General features: G+C 43.4%; 1 protein-coding gene across 1 annotated transcript in view; it reads left to right on the top strand.

The window, feature by feature from the left end:
* FBLN7 (fibulin 7) overlaps positions 1 to 1,011 on the top strand; it is a 182,505-nt gene extending 181,494 nt beyond the window's left edge. Inside the window, exon 8 of the mRNA XM_073628039.1 lies at positions 148 to 1,011. Coding sequence (XP_073484140.1) covers positions 148 to 520 — 373 coding nt within the window. The 3' untranslated portion in view covers positions 521 to 1,011. The remainder of the gene's footprint in view (positions 1 to 147) is intronic.
* Positions 1,012 to 20,193: the final 19,182 nt, after the last annotated feature.

The following is a 20,193-nucleotide window of genomic DNA, read 5'->3' as shown; positions in this document are numbered from 1 at the left end:
ATGCAGGTATCCATAACTCCCAGCATTACCTGTCCTAAAAAGCAGTGCTCCATTTACTGTATTTGCTGCTATCCATAGGGTTTGAGGTGTTCTGTTTGTGTCATGTGCCATCAGTACAGATAGTTAAAATTGTATTTTACCTCCTAGACAATGTGAGCGGAACCCCTGCCCAATGGACAATCGAGCATGTCATCATGCAGCAAAGACTATCTCCTTCCACTACCTTTCTTTGCCTTCACATCTTCCCACACCTGTTACACTTTTCCGTATGGCAACAGCATCAGCACCTGGACGACCAGGCCCAGACAGCCTGAGATTTGGAATAGTCGGCGGGAACAGCAGAGGAAACTTTGTGATGCAAAGATCAGATCGACAGACAGGTGAGCTTATACTCGTTCAAAGCTTGCAAGGACCTCAAACCATAGAAGTGGATGTGGATATGTCAGAGTACTTAGACCGAATGTTCCAAGCCAAGCATGTTTCAAGGATCACCATGTTTGTTTCGCCTTACAACTTCTAAGTTATACAATAACTGGGACCTAAAAAGAAGGATACTGTGAACATTGAGATGAAGCGCAGTTTGAGATGGATAGCGTCTGGACAGCAAACAAGTTTGAAGAATGTTAAAAGAAAAGAGAAAGTGGATTGTAAACTTTCACTGAGCAACACCAAAAACTATTTTATATACCATGTCATCTTTGAAACCATAGAATTGCTCTTTTATAATTATGCAGTACAGCACATAATGTATGCCACAGCATTGTACAATATGTCCTTGTTGACAGCTAAACTAACAATGCAATTAGATTTAGTGCCTCAGTGACGTCACTTGTCCACAATGAATAGACAGACTGCATTGTCATAATATGATGTAGCATACAGTACTGCAGCCTCTGCTCTAAGCAGGTGACAGGTGTAGTGGTATATTAAAACTAAGACATACAAAGGACTCTATATTCAGGGGGATAACCTTGTTGTGTAATATTGTGAAATAAATAAATATCCCTCCTTTCCCGTTTTGCATTTACCCTTTCTTTGATTCCCTCTCTGGTCAGAAGGGTGGAAAAGATTTAAAATCTGGCAGTCCAGGTAAGCGATTGGCGAAATACTCAGTACTGTAAATGCATGAAATAGTAAGAATATTGGACGCAGTTCCAAACTTTGTTATGATTTCGACAAGACAAATGCAAAGGTGTAGAAAAGCAACAGAAATGGGATTGAATGAGAGTCTGTTATAAAAAAACAAAAAAAAAACATTTGTTGATTAGTCATGGAGAAATACAGGTTCTCCACCCGATGCAAACTTGGACACATTTTTCAAAACATCAAAATTATACAGTAAAAACCATTGCTGCTTTCTGGAGTATACGTCACACTTCTTCTACAGTGCCTTGAAAAAGTATTCATACCCCAATTTTCCACATTTTGTCATGTTACAACCAAAAACGGTAAAATGGTTTTCAATTTTTTTTACAAATACGTTAAAAGTGTGGGGGGCATTTGTATTTAGCCCCTTTTACTCTGATACCCCTAATTAATATCTAGTGGAACCAACTGCCTTCAGAAGTCACCTAATTAGTAAATAGAGTGTGTAATTTAATCTCAGTATAAACACAGCTGTTCTGTAAAGCCCTTTGTTTTGTTAGAGAACCTTAGTGAACAAACAGTATCATGAAGGCCAAGGAACACACCAGACAGGTCAGGGATAAAGTTGTGGAGAAGTTTAAAGCAGGGTTAGGTTATAAAAAAATATCCCAAGCTTTGAACATCTTACGGAGCACTGGTCAATCCATCAACCGAAAATGGAAAGGGGATGGCACAGCTGCAAACCTACCAAGACATGGCCATCCACCTACACTGACAGGCCGGGAAAGGAAAGCATTAATCAGAGAAACAGCCAAGAGGCCCATGATAACTCTAGAGGAGCTGCAGAGATCCACAGCTCAGGTGGGGGAATCTGTCCACAGGACAACTATTAGTCGTACACTCCACAAATCTGACCTTTATGGAGGAGTGGCAAGAAGAAAACCATTGTTGAAAGAAAGCCATAAGAAGTCCAGTTTGCAAGAAGCCATGTGAGGGACACAGCAAACTTGTGGAAGAAGGTGCTCAGGTCAGATGAGACCAAAATTTAACTTTTTGACCTAAAAGCAAAATTCTATGTGTGGCGGAAAACTAGCACTGCACATAACCCTGAACACATCATCCCCACTGTGAAACATGGTGGTGGCAGCAGCATCATGTTGTGGGGGTGCTTTTCCTCAGCAAGGACAGGGAAGCTGGTCAGAGTTGATGCAAAGATGGATGGAGCCAAATACAAGGCGATCTTAGAAGAAAACCTGTTAGAGTCTGCAAAAGACCTGAGACTGGGGCAGAGGTTCACCTTCCAGCAGGACAAAATCTCTAAACATACAGCCAGAGCTACAATGGAATCATAGGCGTGCGCAAGGGGTGTGCCAGGGCACACCCTAATCCTGGGGTTGGCAACCTGTCAATGGTGGGCAGGTGACAGGTAAACCACAACCCTTCCTTGCCGACCCCAGAACCTGGACAGGAGAGGTGGCGTGGGTGAAATTTAGTGGAACCGATCTGCATTTTCCTTGCGCAGCAGCTGAAAGTAGGCTTCTTCTCTCCCTTTTGTCAACATTCAGCTGCCACAGGAGGAAAATATAGGGGATTGGTACTAATATATGCCACCATCGCCACCCCTCATTTCCCTGTTCCTCTTCCTTCTGTTGCCCGGGTCTCCCATGTGCTCCCTTGCTCCTCCTTCCTCCCATTGTTTCAGGATGGAGAGCGGGGAAGAGGCCGGTAAATATGTCAAACGCATATGTGTTGGAGCTTTGCGGTGCACACCCTAATGCAATAGGCTGCGCACGCCTATGAATGGAATGGTTTAGATCAAATCATATTCATGTGTTAGAATGGCCCAGTCAAAGTCCAGACCTAAATCTGATTGAGAATCTGTGGCAAGACTTGAAATTTGCTGTTCACAGACGCTCTCCATCCAATCTGGCAGAGCTTGAGCTATTTTGCAAAGAAGAATGTGCAAAAATGTCACTCTCTAGTTGTGCAAAGATGGTAGAGACATCCTCAAAAAGACTTGCTGCTGTAATTGCAGAGAAAGGTGGTTCTACAAAGTATTGACTCAGGGGGGCCGAATACAAACGCAGGCCAAATTTTTCACATATTTATTGGTAAAAAAATGTGAAAACCATTTATCATTTTCCTTCCACTTCACAATTATGTGCCACTTTGTGTTGGTCTATCACATAAAATCCCAATAAAATACATTTACTTTTTTGGTTGTAACATGACAAAGTGTGGAAAATTTTAAGGGGTATGAATACTTTTTCAAGGCACTGTACTTCTCTGAAGAAGAGTGGTTTATAACAGTGGTTTTTGTTGTTTACTGCTAAAGCTTTGAATAAATTGACATGGCCTGTGGTTCATGTGGGTCCTGTCTTCTTCTGCGACATAAAGAAAGTTACTGACTTTTGGATCTGTGAACAATGGAAAAGCATACTTTGTGATGAAGAAAGACATTTCTGCAGTGCTCCCATTACTGGTTAAATTTGAGAGTCATTTAAATGATTATTATCTGGTGGAAGCAGTCTCTCTCTAAATGCAGTTAAACATACTAGTTCTGGAGCAGTGACGCTACTGTAAATCCCTTCACTGAGTCAATGCCCTTAGAATAGTATATAAGTAGTTGGAAAATGACTGTTTCCCTAAGAGCTTGATCTCCCTTTAGAGAATGTATCCCTTCAAAAGAATTTAATATACATTCTACCGTGAGTGGAGCAGTGCAGAATTCATTATCCCCCTGGCGGTATGATTATGTCAGATTTTTGATGCTGAAAGCGGTACATTGTTTTGCATGGAAATTTGGCGTTTTATATTGTAGGCCTGTAATTCCTAGGAATAACTCACTTAAATCTGTCCAAACAAGAGTCCAGTAGATATCCCGGGTATGATAAAGTTTGAAACACAAAATCATAAATTATAATATAATAAATAACTATAAATAATTATAACAAATAATAATATAATAATAAAATTTATTCAACAATGTAATCAAATCAAAAACACTGAAATTTGCTCAGTTGCAGAATTGTCGCTGATGTTACTTGTGTTTGATGACGAATTTCCACACAAATCACTATCACTCAATTTTGCAAGTGATTCTTTACACTGTTTTCTAGCTGGTCTAAAACCACTTTTGATGTAAAGGGACACTTTTTGGTTGCCATGGACATTCTCAAGTGTCCAGGCAGAAAGAACAGTATATATAATATAAAACTGCATGCAGGGCACTGGACAAAGCATTAGGAACAAAAGGGAGGTGAAATTATTTGATACAGTAATGTAATCTATAAGATTACAGTGTACTGTATGTATTATGCTTTTTTGCACTTTTTGAATTTGGCGCTGGACTCCGTCCCCGTGCTTCGCGACACTCGCAGGGAACAGAGCCTGGCACAGCGATAGATCAAGCGGAGGATACAGCTCACACACACATAGGGGAGACATCACAGGATCCTGGGGAAAAGGTAAGTAACTTTGCCTGGATCCTGTAATGCAATCCCGAGTGTGGCTCGGGGTTACTGCCTTTGGTAATGAAAATTCACCCCAAGCCACACTCGGGAATACCGCTAGGGAGGTTAAGGAGATGTTTTCACTCTCAGGCCTTGGGGTCCTATAACCTTGCCCTCCCACTGGAGGATTGTTAGGGAGTAGTTTTATATGGTCAGTCAGGTAGACAGATTTTTTTTAATTCTTTTTTTTTCCCAGTAACTGGATATCTTACCTGACCATAATAGCAACCAGATGGGTGTATTACTTTGCAACCACAACCAAACTCAATAATTACTTAAGTAACTTAGATTAAGTTTTCATTAGCAACTCAACCTAACAACAGAGCTGACAAGTATGACAAGTCTTGCATACTCTACAAAGGGTCTCCCTGTAAGTAAAAGTCACCCACACAAATAGCTGGAAAGATAGCTGGCTCAGTTTGCGAACGCAAAGAAGAACCCCATGAAAATAATTACATGCAATATTGCTTACCATGTCAAGGTAGTTTTGTTCTACCATAGTGCATAGTCAAATGATGACGGTTTCCTAATTCAGCTTTACAGGTCCTGGTATCACCTGCATACTCATTGAATAAAGAGTCAGTCATATGATAATGCTGAACTACGGTCCACCCAGCAGGTTGAAGTATCACAACCTTTTGTGCCTGGTTTGAAAAGAAGGGCAGTGCATCAAGCAAATAAAAGGTTATTGCTGATTCTGTTCTGAGTTACTATTAGTTGCCTTATTAAATAAATTGTAGCCCCTAAATACTATCAACTTCAGCATATTAACATGATTATTGGACAGAGTGGATGGTACAAAGGTTATGAGACACAATGGGGTTGATTTACTAAAACTGGAAAGGACAAAATCTGGTGCAGTTGAGCATGGTAGCCAATCAAATTCCAACTTCAGCTTGTTCAATTAAGCTTGTACAAAATAACCTGGAAGCTGATTGGTTTTGATGCAGAGCTGCACCAGATTTTGTACTCTCCAGTTTTACTAAATCAACCCCAATCTCTCTACAGTAAACATTTCGCCTTCTGGATTGCACCCCTTATTGTTTACTCCTGCACGTATCACTATAAAGTTAATTACAAAAGTGCCATAAAAGGTTCCAGAAGTTAACTAGGTGTAGCCTTCAGTAGACATACTGAGAAGACTTGTCAAAGAGTGCTTGCACCACTCTTCTAAACATAAAACAAATGGAGCAGATGGATCATAGGTTGAACTGGATGTACCAGTATCCTTATTCAACCTTACTAACCATGTAACTATGCTGCTTTTAATTAACAAAATGGACCCAATATCCTTTGTTAATTGGGAGTGATCAGTTCTCTGTTCTGCCGTGTCTGTAAAACTCATTACAGAAACGGGAGAGCTGAGGCTGCATGCTTCAGTCTGTCTGCTGTCTGCCCTTCCCTCCTCTGCTTAGCTTAGAATAGGAGGAGGAAGGTTGTTACCCTGTAGGCTCTGCTCATGTAGTGTGATCACTGCGCGGGCAGAGAGAGGGATGTGAGTTGTCTATTCTTAGCTCACATTCACTAAAACAAATCACACCTGGCGGGAATCTGCAGCAGTTTTCTGTTTTTCAATCTTATTTTATTAAGTTTTTCAGATCTATAAAACAGAAGTCACATTGATAATAGAGAAAAGGTGCAGGGGTAAAGAACATTTACAAGTTTTTGGAACACATTGTACATCTATATGGTAAACTCCCAGATTCCCTCAGTTATTTAGGGACAGACCTGAAACAAGTCTATCTGCTTAGTTAATGTGGCGCATGCCACTCCTGACAGTGTCCTGTGCCATTATATAGTAATGATGCAGGAAGCTGAGTTAATTTCCCAGAAGATTATTTACAGCCAATACAGCCCACTGTTGAATTTATGTTTACTGCAGCACTTAATTATAAACGCATCTTAACTTACTGGTTTTCCCCCTGCAAAGTTCCACAAATACATGTTGAGCTTGCCAGTGAGGTCCACCTCGTGCAGACTCTTGTGATATGGTGGCAACAATGCTGCACTGCTCCTGAATTTAGGTGGGGTTTCCAATCTCAAGTAAGCTGTGCCTGCTTGCACTATAGTGGGATTAAAAAAATGTTGCAGGGGGGTTTGACTATCCTGTAGCTTGTCACTACCTGGCCACGTCTACTCCTACTCACTGATTTTGGATTGACAACACTGCCTCTGTTGCTGGAATCATGCCACTGTGAGCTGCAGTGTCTGGGAGGGGTAACCTGTGAGACACAAATGAAGGGGAATTTAGCATAGTCAGAGAAGGTGAAGGAAGTGTTTTGCACATTACGTAGTAACTAGAGCTTGTGCATTTCATAGTAACTAGATTTGGTATTTCACTTTCCAAATGCTGAGTCGCACAGTGATTATGCCACATGTAATAGATTCACAGCAGAAACACACAGATAGGGATGGGCTGTCTGTTCATGAGTTTGACTCAAACATTGGCTGTTTGCCCGTTCGCTGAATAGCGAACAGTTTGGGGTGTTCGCGGCAAATTCGAAAGCCGCGGTACACCCTTTAAAAGTCTATGGGAGAAATCAAAAGTGCTATTTTTTTAAGGCTAATATGCAAGTTATTGTCATAAAAAGTGTTTGGGGACCTGGGTCCTGCCCCAGGGGACATGTATCAATGCAAAAAAAAGTTTTAAAAACGGCTGTTTTTTCGGGAGCAGTGATTTTAATAATGCTTAAAGTGAAACAATAAAAGTGAAATATTCCTTTAAATTTCGTACCTGGGGGGTGTCTATAGTATGCCTGTAAAGTAGCGCATGTTTCCCGTGTTTATAACAGTCTGAGAGCAAAATGACATTTCTAAAGGAAAAAAAAAGTAATTTAAAAGTGATAGTGCTAGTGCGGGCTATTAATGACTTGTCGGTCCCAAGAATACACATAAAAGTAATTGAAAGTCATTGAAAAAAATGCCACGCCAAAGTTAAAAAAAAATTGCGTGGGGTTCCCCCCAAAAATTCATACCAGACCCTTTAGGTCTGGTGTGGATTTTAAGGGGAACTCCGCGCCAAAATTTTTTTTTTAAATGGCGTGGGGTTTCCCCAAAAATCCACACCAGACCCTTATCCAAGCACGCAACCTGGCAGGTCGCAGGAAAAGAGGGGGGGATGAGAGAGCGCCCCCTCCTTCTGAACCGTACCAGGCCACATGCCCTCAACATTGAGAGGGTGCTTTGGGGTAGCCCCCCAATGCACCTTGTCCCCATGTTGATGGGGAGAAGGGCCTCATCCCCACAACCCTTGCCCGGTGGTTGTGGGAGTCTGCGGGCGGGGGGTTTATTGGAATCTGGAAGCCCCCTTTAACAAAGGGGACTCCCAGATCCCGCACCCCCGTGTGAAATGGTAATGGGGTACATTGTACTCCTACCATTTCACCCAAAAAAGTGACAAAAAGGTAAAAAAAAAACACACACACAGCTTGACACAAGTCCTTTACTAAAAAAAAAGAAAAAAAAAATTCCAGTGATGTAATCCTACAATCCATGAACGATACAGCCTCCTCCATAGGAGGAGCTCGGCAGAATGACGCATGACTCGGATGACAGTTCTTAAATAACTGAGGGCGGGGCCACCCAGTGACATGTACGGGTGACCCCGCCCCCTCTGACGCATCATGAGAAACCCCCGTTGCATCAGAGGGGGTGGGGTCACCCGTACATGTCACTGGGTAACCATGGCATTTCCCCTTGCATCAGAGGGGGGTGGGGTCACCCGTACATGTCACTGGGTATCCCTGGCATTTCCCCTTGCGTCAGAGGGGGGCAGGGTCACCCTTCTACGTCACGGGTGGCCCCGCCCTAGGTTATTTAAGAACTGTCATCCGAGTCACGCATCATTCTGCTGGGCGCCTCCTATGTGCCAAGCTGTGTGTGTGTTTTTTTTTTACCTTTTTTGTCACTTTTTTGGGTGAAATGGTAGGAGTACAATGTACCCCATTACCATTTCACACGGGGGGCTGGGATCTGGGAGTTCCCTTTGTTAAAGGGGGCTTCCAGATTCCGATAAGCCCCCCACCCGCAGACCCCCACAACCATCGGGCAAGGGTTGTGGGGATGAGGCCCTTCTCCCCATCAACAAGGTGCTTTGGGGGGGCTACCCCAAAGCACCCTCCCAATGTTGAGGGCATGTGGCCTGGTACGGTTCAGGAGGGGGGCACTCTCTCGTCCCCCCCTTTTTTCCTGTGGCCTGCCAGGTTGCATGCTCAGATAAGGGCCTGGTATGGATTTTTTTGCCATTGTTTTTTAATTTTGGCGCGGAGTCCCCCTTAAAATCCGTACCAGACCCTTCAGGTCTGGTATGGATTTTTGGGGGGAACCCCACGCCATTTTTTTTTTAAATTTTGGCACGGAGTTCCCCTTAATATCCATACCAGACCTAAAGGGCCTGGTAATGGAATTTTGGGGGACCCCCACGCATTTTTATTTTTTATTTTTCAATGGCTTTCAATGACTTTTATGTGTATTCTCGGGATCGACAATTCATTAATAGCCGGCACTAGCGCTAGCACTTTTAAATGACTTTTTTTTCCTTTAGAAATGTCATTTTGCTCTCGGACTGTTATAAACACGGAAACATGCGCTACTTTACAGGCATACTATAGACACCCCCCAGGTACGAAATTTAAAGGAATATTTCACTTTTATTGTTTCACTTTAAGCATTATTAAAATCACTGCTCCTGAAAAAACGACCGTTTTTAAAACTTTTTTTTGCATTGATACATGTCCCCTGGGGCAGGACCCAGGTCCCCAAACACTATTTATGACAATAACTTGCATATTAGCCTTTAAAATTAGCACTTTTGATTTTTCACGTTCGAGTCCCATAGACTTTAACGGTGTATGCATGTTCAAACAAATTTTTTGCCTGTTCGCATTTTCTGGATGTGAACCGAACCGGGGGGGGGGGGGGGGGGGGTTTGGCCCATCCCTACACACAGAGGTTCCCCACCAACAGAGCATTCCAACTAACCCATTTCATACTTACAAGCTTGATTATTTGGAAAGTGGACAAAGCAAGGTCCATAAAGACATGCATGAGCGAGTTTGGGGTGGAGGAACTTACACTGCACAGTTGAGTCCTGACCACAACCCGATAGAACATCTTTGGGATGAATTAGAGCAGAGACTGCGAGCCAGGCCTTCACATCCAACATCAGTGCCTGACCTCACAAATGCGCTTTTGGAAGAATGGTCAAACATTCCCAAAGACACACTCCTAAACCTTGTGGACAGCCTTCCCAGAAGAGTTGAAGCTGTTATAGCTGCAAAGGGTGGGACAACTCAATATTGAACCCTACGGATTAAGTCTGGGATGCTGTGTGCTTTTGTGCATAATTTTTAAAAAATTCAATTTTGAAAAATATTTTTCTGAGGATGAAGGCTCCAGTATCAGCACCTTTCATCCATGATGCATCTTCCGGTTGCTGGGCTTCAAATTTCCCATCCACACATCCCTTTTCTGAGGCAGAGCATGCAGAGGATTTGAGTGTGAGTAGGCAAACACAGAAGGGTAGGAGCTCCATAAGATGCACCTGACCATAAGGCGCACCTAGGTTTCAGAGGAGGAAAACAAGAAAAAAATATTCTGAACCAAATGGTGTCTGGGCCTGCATACAGTATATATATATATATATATATATATATATATATTTTTTTTTTTTTTTTTTTTTTCGTGTGTGTGTGTTTGTAATTGTGGTATATTTAGTACTGGCTGAGTAAGTGCAGTGTTAAAAAAAAATCATATATACACTTTAAATGCAGGACACCTTTTGGGCCCAAGAACTGTCCCTCTTTCACACAATGGGTATGATTTACTAGGCAAACAGGTCGTACACTTTGAAAAGTGCAGTGGCACTCTGCAAGTGTAGTTGCTCCGAAGCTTAGTAAATGAGCAGAAGCTCTGCTGACTTCCATCATCCAATCATGTGGAAGCAAAAATGCTGTTTTTTTTCTTTTCCTTGCATGTGGTTGGGTACTCTTTGGAAAGTGAAGCTGTACCTCATTTACTAAGCTCTGGAGCAACTGCACTTCCAGAATGCAATTGCACTTTGCGAAGTGCACAGTCTACTTCCTAGAGTAAATCAACCCCAAGGTCTGATGCCATCACTTTACCTTCTAGCTTTGTTCAGCATCACTCACATTGTGTAAAAGAGAGACAGTGGTGACCTCTGACCAGACCAAAGCATGCTCTCATCATAAATTGTGTAAAACATAATTTTGGGCAAATAGGCAGGCTGGCATAGTGTCACTTATTGTTTTAGCAGTTCAGGCCCTGCTTTCTGCAGCTGCAGAGACACCTTTCCGACATCAGACAGAAGGGGACTCCTCCAGGCAGCTCCTCCCCCTTCATGGTCACCTGACCCCTTCATTTCCGTTCCCCTGAGCTGAATAGGAGGATGGCCGTGGAGCTGGCTGTGTTGAGGCCAGGTGAACGGCACCGGCCCAAGAGCATCCCAGCTGCCTTATGCCGCGTACACACTATCGGAAATTCCGCCATCAAAACTCTGATGAGAGCTTTTTGTCAGAAAATGCGACCGTTTGTATGCTCCATCGGTCTTTTGCTGGCGGAATTCCAGCCAGCAAAAGTTCCTATCCGAAAATGTGATCGTCTGTACAAATTCCGATGCGCAAAATTCCTGCGCATGCTCAGAAACAATTCAACGCATGCTCAGAAGCATTGAACTTCATTTTCTCAGCTAGTCGTGGTGTTGTACGTTGTACCGCGTTCTTGATGGTTGGAAGTTCAGAGAACTTTTGTGTGACCGTGTGTATGCAAGGCAAGCTTGAGCGGAATTCCGCTCAAGCTTACCATCCAAGTTTTTTCCAATGGAAATGCCGCTCGTGTGTACGGGGCATAAGGAGAGTGATGGATGGGGATTGGGGACCCAGCCAGAAGGACATGGATGTGGTACGCTCCGCTGAGGTGGCCATGGAGCCGCCCGCAGAGAGGCTGTTGGCGGGTGAGCAAAGCCGGCCCAAGCAGCTGCCCAGGATGTCAGAGGCTCTGGAGCCAAAATGACATGCGGCTCAGCGGCCCCGGCCAGCAACGGCGATGAGGGGGTAGGCCTGGTCAATATTCGCTTCATAAGACGCACAGACATTTCCCCCCATTTTTTTAGGGGAAAAAAGTTTGTCTTATGGAGTGAAAAATACGGTAATTTCTTTCTTTTTTTTAAAGTGCGCTGAACCCCAATGATCTTTAATCTCTTTCGTGTTGTTCAGGTTGATCTCCACCTCTCAAAGGTTGCCTACCCCTGCTCCAGGGTATTAAAAAAAATTGGAGAGGTATGTCAAAATGTGGACAGTTTCCCTAAAACACTTTTTGCATTACCCTCTCAATATGTAAATAAAGACCTGAAGTAACTCTTGAGCCAATTGAAGTATCTTGGCACGTAGTAGGAGTATCTTAGTGCCCAGTAGTGGAAGTGGAAGTGCGGGGGCCCCAGGTTAACTTTTGCATTGGGGCTCACAAACTTCAATCAACGCCTCTGACAAACATATCATTTAGACCAGACTGCTCCCCAAGTAACTGAGTACCACAACCGCCGAATGCATGTGCATGAGCAGGGTGTGCCGTGGCATACCCTAATCTCCAGGGTTGTCAGCTGTCTGGAAGGCTGGCTGCAGTTGTCTAAGCTGAGTGTCTGTGACACTCTCTCTCACACTGCCCAGAGCCAGCACAGTCCCCACCTGCAAACAGATAGTAGGGGGGAGAGGGCTCGATCTGCTGATTCTCCTCCCGCTCCTACTCCTCTGTGTCTGCCTATTCACGCTCAAAGCCCCCTGCATGCTCTGCCTCAGAAAAGGGATGTGTGGATGGGAAATTTGAAGCCCAGCACCCAGAAGATACATCATGGATGAAAGGTGCTGATGCTGGAACCTCCATCCTCAGGTGAGTGAGCTCACTATCCACTGTCTGTGACTGAAGTCTCCCCCCTCCTATCTCTTATCTGCCTCTAAGCGAGTGAGTACACTAAGTAAAGGGGGACTCAGATGGAAGGGGTGCTCTGCAGACCCTGATGTAAGGGGGCTTCCGGAATCCTGATTTAAGGGGTAATACTGGGAACTGAGTGATATGTAAGTGGGGGCAGAAACCCCCATACATTGGAGTTCCCCTTTACACCAGAGTCTACAGTGTTACCTCTTTTGTTGTGCTCCACTAAAGTGTTTGGGTTTAGCTTTAAGAAAAGGTGTCAACCTTAGGTTTGACAGTGCCAACGAGGCCCAAAGTGCAAAAACCTAATATACATAGAGTTGTTGGGGATTTTCTCTTTGTCTGCACCTAGTTTATAATTTTACACCAAGTCATTTACAGAGACAAGTATTAAAGTAAAGGGTAATATTTTGTGGAATTATGCTTTTGGGGATTTCATTCTCTTGGCAACATTCAATAAAAAGTATTTATTTAAGAATTAGTTTGATCATGTGCTGGCTGAAAACCAGTGAAAAAAAGCATGTAAGCCAAGTGTATAAATTTCTCAATCACACAGTCATAGATGTCTGCCAGATTTTAAAGTTTCAGTTGTTATTTGCCACATATAACTGACACTTGTGTCACATCCTCCACTTTATTATCCATGGATTTTTGGACAACAAACATGTGTTGCCAAGGAGAGATTAAAATCAATGACTCAGTTGCTGAAAGTGGAATTAAAGTCAATATCTTTTCTTTTCCCTAAAAGGGATAAAAATAACATAATTCACATGCATTTGTTTCCCGTGCTTCCTTTTTCAACTGTCCCCTGGCCGCACTGCTATATTCCCATTCTCTCTGTGTTCCTTGTGCTGCTGGGACCAATGGAATCCTGTTTTAAGCCTAGTACACACTAGTAGTTTTTGTTTGCTCAACCCAGCTGGGCTGAATGGAAAAAAAACCTGACAGCTCAGGAGGAGCAGCTGTACTAATACTAACTGTTCTGTACTGTACTGTACTAACTACTGATCGGGAGCCAACCGGCAGACCTTTTTCAGTCATGCCTCTTCGAGCAAAGCCAGCCAGCATCTGTTGGACCAACTGCAGTACACACGGGTCAAACGTCGTTCAGTTTCTGTTGAACCGGCTGATGCCACCCGAAATTCGGCCCCTATGTACTAGGTTTTAGTCTCCACAACGTGTCCAATTTGTACTACAACTCTACCTGCATCCCCTCAGAGTGCTGCACTCCTAGCCAGTGCAAAAGAGACATAAGTCTCAATGGTACAGGGGGCACAGAGAGAATGGGAATTTGGTGATGTTGCCAGGGGACAATTGAAAAAGGAAGTCTGAGGAGGAAATTGAAAAAAAAATCGAAAGCATGTGAGTTAAATTATTTTTATCTGATTTAGGAAAATATTTTTTTGACTTTAATACTATTTTGACGAGAGTGGACCCCTGCTAAATTGGAGCTGCATGGGATGAATGTCAGTTTTTTTACATGTGTGCCCATTCAGTTTGTATCCTGTGGACACGGGTGGACTCATGATAGCTCTATGGGTGGCCAGATGTAAAAGACGTATAAGGCAGGTTCCAAAGGTGCTTGCACTTGTGTTTACATGTCCTGTAAAGCTCCACACAGCCCAGGTACGCCTATAGAGCTATTATCCAAAAACAATTTTAGTTCCTAAAGGCTTACCTGACACCACCCTGACACCCCCCCCCATCCCTCACTATTATTCCATTAATATGAGGGACAGTATGGCCTATAGTGAGGCACAAGAAGTAAAGACACGTACAACATTGAATTTGCTATTGATATATATGAGTTCCCCAGGTTTAAGGTAAAAAGTTTTGTTAAAATATATACAGACACCTTTAGGTACCTGATTTACATGGCTGTTTGTAAGGTTTCAGAGCTTTATTAAATGAGGAGCACCAAGGTGATGATGAACAGTAGATGTCTATGCTGCATATCTCGTTAGCTTGTGATGCCAGCAAATTGCAGGTTACAAATTTTGTGGTCTGAGAACAGCTATTTTAACACTAAGGCTAGTTTCACACTGAGGAGCTTTACAGGCGCTACAGCGCTAAAAACAGCGTCTATGTAGCACTTGTAAAGAGCCTCTCCTGTGTCTCCAGTGTGAAAGCCCGAGGGCTTTCACACTGGAGCGGTGCGCTTGCAGGACGTTCAAAAAAGTCCTGCAAGCCGCATCTTTGCAACACTGTAGGAGCGGTGTGTTCACCGCTCCTAAAGCGCCCCTTCCCATTGAAAACAATAGGGCAGTTTATTTTGATTGAAGATTTTACTCTCATACCATTAATGATTGGAGTGAAGCCCGGTCTAATTCTTAAAAGCAGTAAGAAATGTCTATGTGAAGCTTGACAGAGTATAGCCAACGGAGGAAGGATTCCTTTCATTTTACATGCCTGGTGGTCACTTTGTGGCCAAAGATATCTGGTGAGCACAATTATATGTCACTTCGGGTGAAGTACTTTTTTGGCAAGAGTTAAAGCATGTTGCACTTTTAGAAGCATGGTGTTGAAGCTTATATAGAAGACCCAAATTATTATATTACATTGTTTTATATGATATATACTTTTTGTATATTTTGTATATTTTTTGTTTTTAGTTTGGACTGTTGACACTTATGCACTTTAATATTGGATTTAGCATATGTTCTGCTTGCACCCTTAATCATTATTTTTCATGCCTGGGGATTTGTCAAGTTCCCTCAAGTATGCAGATCAGCTCTCCTGGCCTTGGCCCACTAATTTCTAGAAGTTTCTCCAAACTTCCAGACTCAGGGGGTGATACCAGAGACCTGCCTGTATGAGTCATCTAGCCTGACCTGCAGTAAACGATCACTCAGATCCAAACTCACTTTGTCATGAGTCAGACAAATAAATGTACCTGTACTAACCTGATAGCATACTGGAGGATGCAACACATACTTTATTTGTACAAAAAAAATCCTTTAAAACATTGTTACATAAAATATTTTTATTCTGGCATCATAATACACATTCCAGGTGACATTTAACCATTGCAACACCTAAACACCCCCTAGCAGGGTTAATAAGCACACACATGTACTGTTGAAATCTTTTGACAAAAAAAATTACTCTGCCAGGGGAACCTGATGCATTTCAGTTTGTTCCTTGCAAATCTTCTTTAAGGAAAGGAGTACTGGAATGTATAAAAAGTCATACAGTGGAACCTTGGATTACGAGCATAATCCAGGAGAATGCTTGTAATCCAAAGTACTTGCATATCAAAGCGAGTTTCCCCATAGAAGTCAATGGAAACTAAGATAATTTGTTCCGCATTGACTTCTATTACATGCATGTGGCCAGAGGTAGGGGGCCCCGGAGAGCCTCATAAATACTCAGGGACAGCTCGGCTGAACTCGGAAAGCTTCGGAAAGGCTTTGGAAACATGCGGGAACGGAGTATTCCCAAGTGTTTCCGAGTGATTCTGAGTATTTCCGATTGGCTCCGAACCATTCCAAGTGTCCCCGACGCCCCCGCACCTCTGGCCAAATGCGGTACTGCACACCCCATTAGCTTGAATTCTGCTCATTTTGCGAGACAACACTTGCCAACCGAGTCAGAATTAAAAAAAAAAAGTTGCTCGTCTTTCAAAACGCTCGTTAGCCATTTTACTCGTAAACCAAGGTTCCACTGTATAACATATCATGAACATGCTCCATTACAAATTCTTATACTGTACATATCCATGGTTGTATTGAAGTACACACTTATATAAAATGTATGTCACCAATACATGTAGGCATCTCCTCAATTAATACCATCTCCTCAGACCTGCAGATCCGCCAGGGGACCCACCAAGATAACAAATGAGTACACAAGGGACCACATACAGTATCTCACAAAAGTGAGTACACCCCTCACATTTTTGTAAATATTTTATTATATCTTTTCATGTGACAAGCCTGAAGAAATTACACTTTACTACAATGTAAAGTAGTGAGTGTACAGCTTGTATAACAGTGTAAATGTTCTGTCCCCTCAAAATAGCTCAACACACAGCCATTAATGTCTAAAAAGCTCGCAACAAAAAGTGAGTACACTCCTAAGTGAAAAAAATGTCCAAATTGGGCCCAATCAGCCAATTAGCCATTTCGTCTGTCATGTGACTTGTTAGTGTTACAAGGTCTCAGGTGTGAATGGGGAGCAGGTGTGTTAAATTTGGTGTTATCGCTCTTACTCTCTCATACTGGTCACTGGAAGTTCAAAATGGCACCTCATGGCAAAGAACTCTCTGCAGATCTGAAAAAAAAAGAATTGTTGCTCTACATAAAGATGGTCTAGGCTATAAGAAGATTGCCGAAACCCTTAAACTGAGCTGAAGCATGGTAGCCAAGACCATACAGTGATTTAACAGGATTCACTCCTGAGGTTCCACTCAGAACAGGCCTCACCATGGTCAACCAAAGAAGTTGAGTGCACATGCTCAGCATAATATCCAGAGGTTGTCTTTGGGAAATAGACGTATGAGTGCTGCTAGCATTGCTGCAGAGGTTGACGGAGTGGGGGGGTCAGTGCTCAGACCATATGCCGCACCCTGCATCAAATTGGTCTGTATGACTGCCATCCCAGAAAAAAAGCCTCTTCTAAAGATAATGCACAAGAAAGCCTGCAAACAGTTTGCTGAAGACAAGCAGACTTAGGAATAGATTACTGGAACCATGTCCTGTGGTCTGATGAGACCAAGATAAACTTATTTGGTTCAGATGGTGTCAAGCATGTGTGGCAGCAACCAGGTGAGGCATGCAAAGACAAGTGTGTCTTGCCTACAGTCAAGCATGGTGGTGGGAGTGTCATGGTCTGGGGCTGCATGAGTGCTCCCGGTACTGGGGAGCTACAGTTCGTGAGGGAACCATGAATGCCAACATGTACTGTGACATACCGAAGCAAAGCATGATCCCCTCCCTTTGGAGACTGGGCTGCAGAGCAGTATTTCAACATGATAATGACCCCAAACACACCTCCAAGATGACCATTGCCTTGCTAAAGAAGCTGAGGGTAAAAGGTGATGGACTGGCCAAGCATGTCTCCAGACCTAAACACCCTATTGAGCATCTGTGAGGCATCCTCAAACGGAAGGTGGAGGAGCGCAAGGTCTCAAACATCCACCAGCTCCGTGATGTCGTTATGGAGGAGTGGAAGAGGACTCCAGTGGCAACCTGTGAATCTCTGGTGAACTCCATGCCCAAGAGGGTTAAGGCATTGCTGGAAAATAATGGTGGCCACAGAAAATATTGACAATTTGGGCCCAATTTGGACATTTTCACTTAGGGGTGTACTCACTTTTGTTGCCAGCGGTTTAGACATTAATGGCTGTGTGTTAAGTAATTTTGAGGGGAAAGCAAATTTACAATGTTATACAAGCTGTACATTCACTACTTTACATTGTAGCAAAGTGTAATTTCTTCAGTGTTGTCACATGAAATGATATAATAAAATATTTACAAACATGTGAGGGGTGTACTCACTGTGAGATACTGTACATTGTGAAGGAATGTGATGTAAATAATAATAATAATAATCTGAAAATGTCTATTTTCTTATGTGCATACATATTTTTCTCCTTACTCATTATATAAGTATACAGGTTTGCTCTGTTCCTATATTTTTCTCAAAATGGCGGGTACCCCCTACATCCCACACATCAGAAGAACGCGGAACTGAAGATAAAACCAAGGACAGCCAAACCTCGTTATGAAGATTCTCCATCTTCTTTTTTTATCTTAACCAATGAGATGTACCTATTAGACTAACATAGCAATGACGTATTTTTGTGTATAAAACATTAGCACCGCCTTGAATAAATTAGAAGTGTAAGAAGTAACGGAGCTGAGCGTGTCTCAGAGTGTTTACTTTTATATGCATGCATATCCACACTTTTCAATTAGAGACAGCAGCAGATAACCTTGGGCTCGATTGGAACTCTTAATCATTTCCATAACAGCTGGTGCTGAAACCCGGGACCTCAGGCTACAGTCGAAGCCATACCGCGATAAGCATTCGGGTGTTAACTGATTGATGAGACGGGGGTTTGCGCAGCCCTAACAGTACCGGTAAGTCTTATTTATATTCTTACCACTGTACGACTTTCTTATCTTTCGGTAGACGGCTGGATTCTGTCGGTATTCTGAGACTGTCTTAGAGGCAGGTATTTCCTCGCCTGAGGTTGTTTTAACGAACCTGTCAATGGGTTTCTGCTGACTGTATTTGTTCACTGTCTGCCATTCTTTGGGCTACGAAACTCAGCAGTCTAAAAGTGCTACATGTGTGTTCTCATCTCCAGATGAGCTGTCGGCCTCTGGAGTGAGATGGGTTATTGTGGCAGTCGGTTATGGGACGGGTTACTCTGGGTTCGTCGAATCTTTGAGGGTTATCTCGGCTGCTGGCGTTGCAGTCTGAAAGCATTACAGATGTATCACCCCCCAGATGAGCTGTCGGCCTCTGGGAGTAACTGTAATGACGGCCTTTAACTGGGTTTAAGGGGAGTTGTCTGCCCCTGGGGTTATCTTAGCCTGCTGAAATTTTGCAGTTCGAAGAGTGGCAGGTGTAATGTCCTGTCGTGAGTGTATTTGTGGTTTACTGTTTGCTATACACGAGAGGGGTTGGGGACTGGTTAAGGTCGGAGGGGGGGCTGCCCGGGGGATCTGTTGGGTCGCGGGCCGTTGCTCCTCACTACCCCTGACGTGTTTGTTCTTGTTCTGAGATTAACCGTACATTACAGGGTTATAGCAAACAGTAGAAGCTAGGAGCGCAGTCTTATGTGCTCCCACCCAAGGAATTTGTTGATAAGAACACTGAGAAAGAATATTAACCCCTTGGTTGTATGTATTCTCCTCTCAAGCCGTTAGCCGAGAAACAGAGAGAGAAAAGAATGTGATAGTGAAGAGGAGATAAGATGTTGAAATAGTTAACAAAGTTGAAAGAAGTGGCGAAAGTTATGTTGCTGAAGAAACAGGGAGAAAAATCCTGTGTGATAAAGAAAATTGGATAAAGGAAGTTAAGAAAGATGGCGATTGTATTATGTATGTGTATCACAGAGCTGATGATATGTTGGAACTTGAAACAAAGGAGGGGAGGGACAGCACTGCCCTCCGTCTAACAACCACTCCTTTCTCACCACCCAAGCACAACCCACTGTGACAACTCAGCCCGGCGGCCATCTTAGTGCACCCATGCCTTCACTTTCTACCCAGTCCAGTGCACTTCCTGCCCGCGGCCATCTTGGTACACCCAGTAAGCTTAAACAGCCTGTACCCAGCCCTCCCTGTTTTAAACCAAGATGGTTCATACCACACACCTGTCTTTCCCAATACGGGAGCATCACATTCCCAGGCCGGATATTTTAATGATGAAAAAGCATCTGAGTGGGAAGCCCAACAGCAGGCAGCAAAGCCACCCACTGATTTAACCCCCAATCCGGCTCCAGACTCTCAGTTCCGAGAGGATCTCAAACACATGCTGGCAACCGTAAGGAACAGTGCCTCTTACCAGCCCCCGCCCCAACAACAGTCTTGGTTACCAGAAGAGGCACCAGTGATGTATGTCACTTTTACTCTATCACAAGCAGCGGCCTTAGTGACAAGTCTGCCTGACCCAGAGAAGCAGCCAATTCCCTTCTACC

The sequence above is a fragment of the Aquarana catesbeiana genome, linkage group LG04 (genome assembly GCF_042186555.1).
Source record: "Aquarana catesbeiana isolate 2022-GZ linkage group LG04, ASM4218655v1, whole genome shotgun sequence".
NCBI classification, from domain to species: Eukaryota; Metazoa; Chordata; class Amphibia; order Anura; family Ranidae; genus Aquarana; species Aquarana catesbeiana.
The sequence above is the reverse complement of the archived record's forward strand: the minus strand, read 5'-3'. Positions and strand labels throughout refer to the sequence as shown.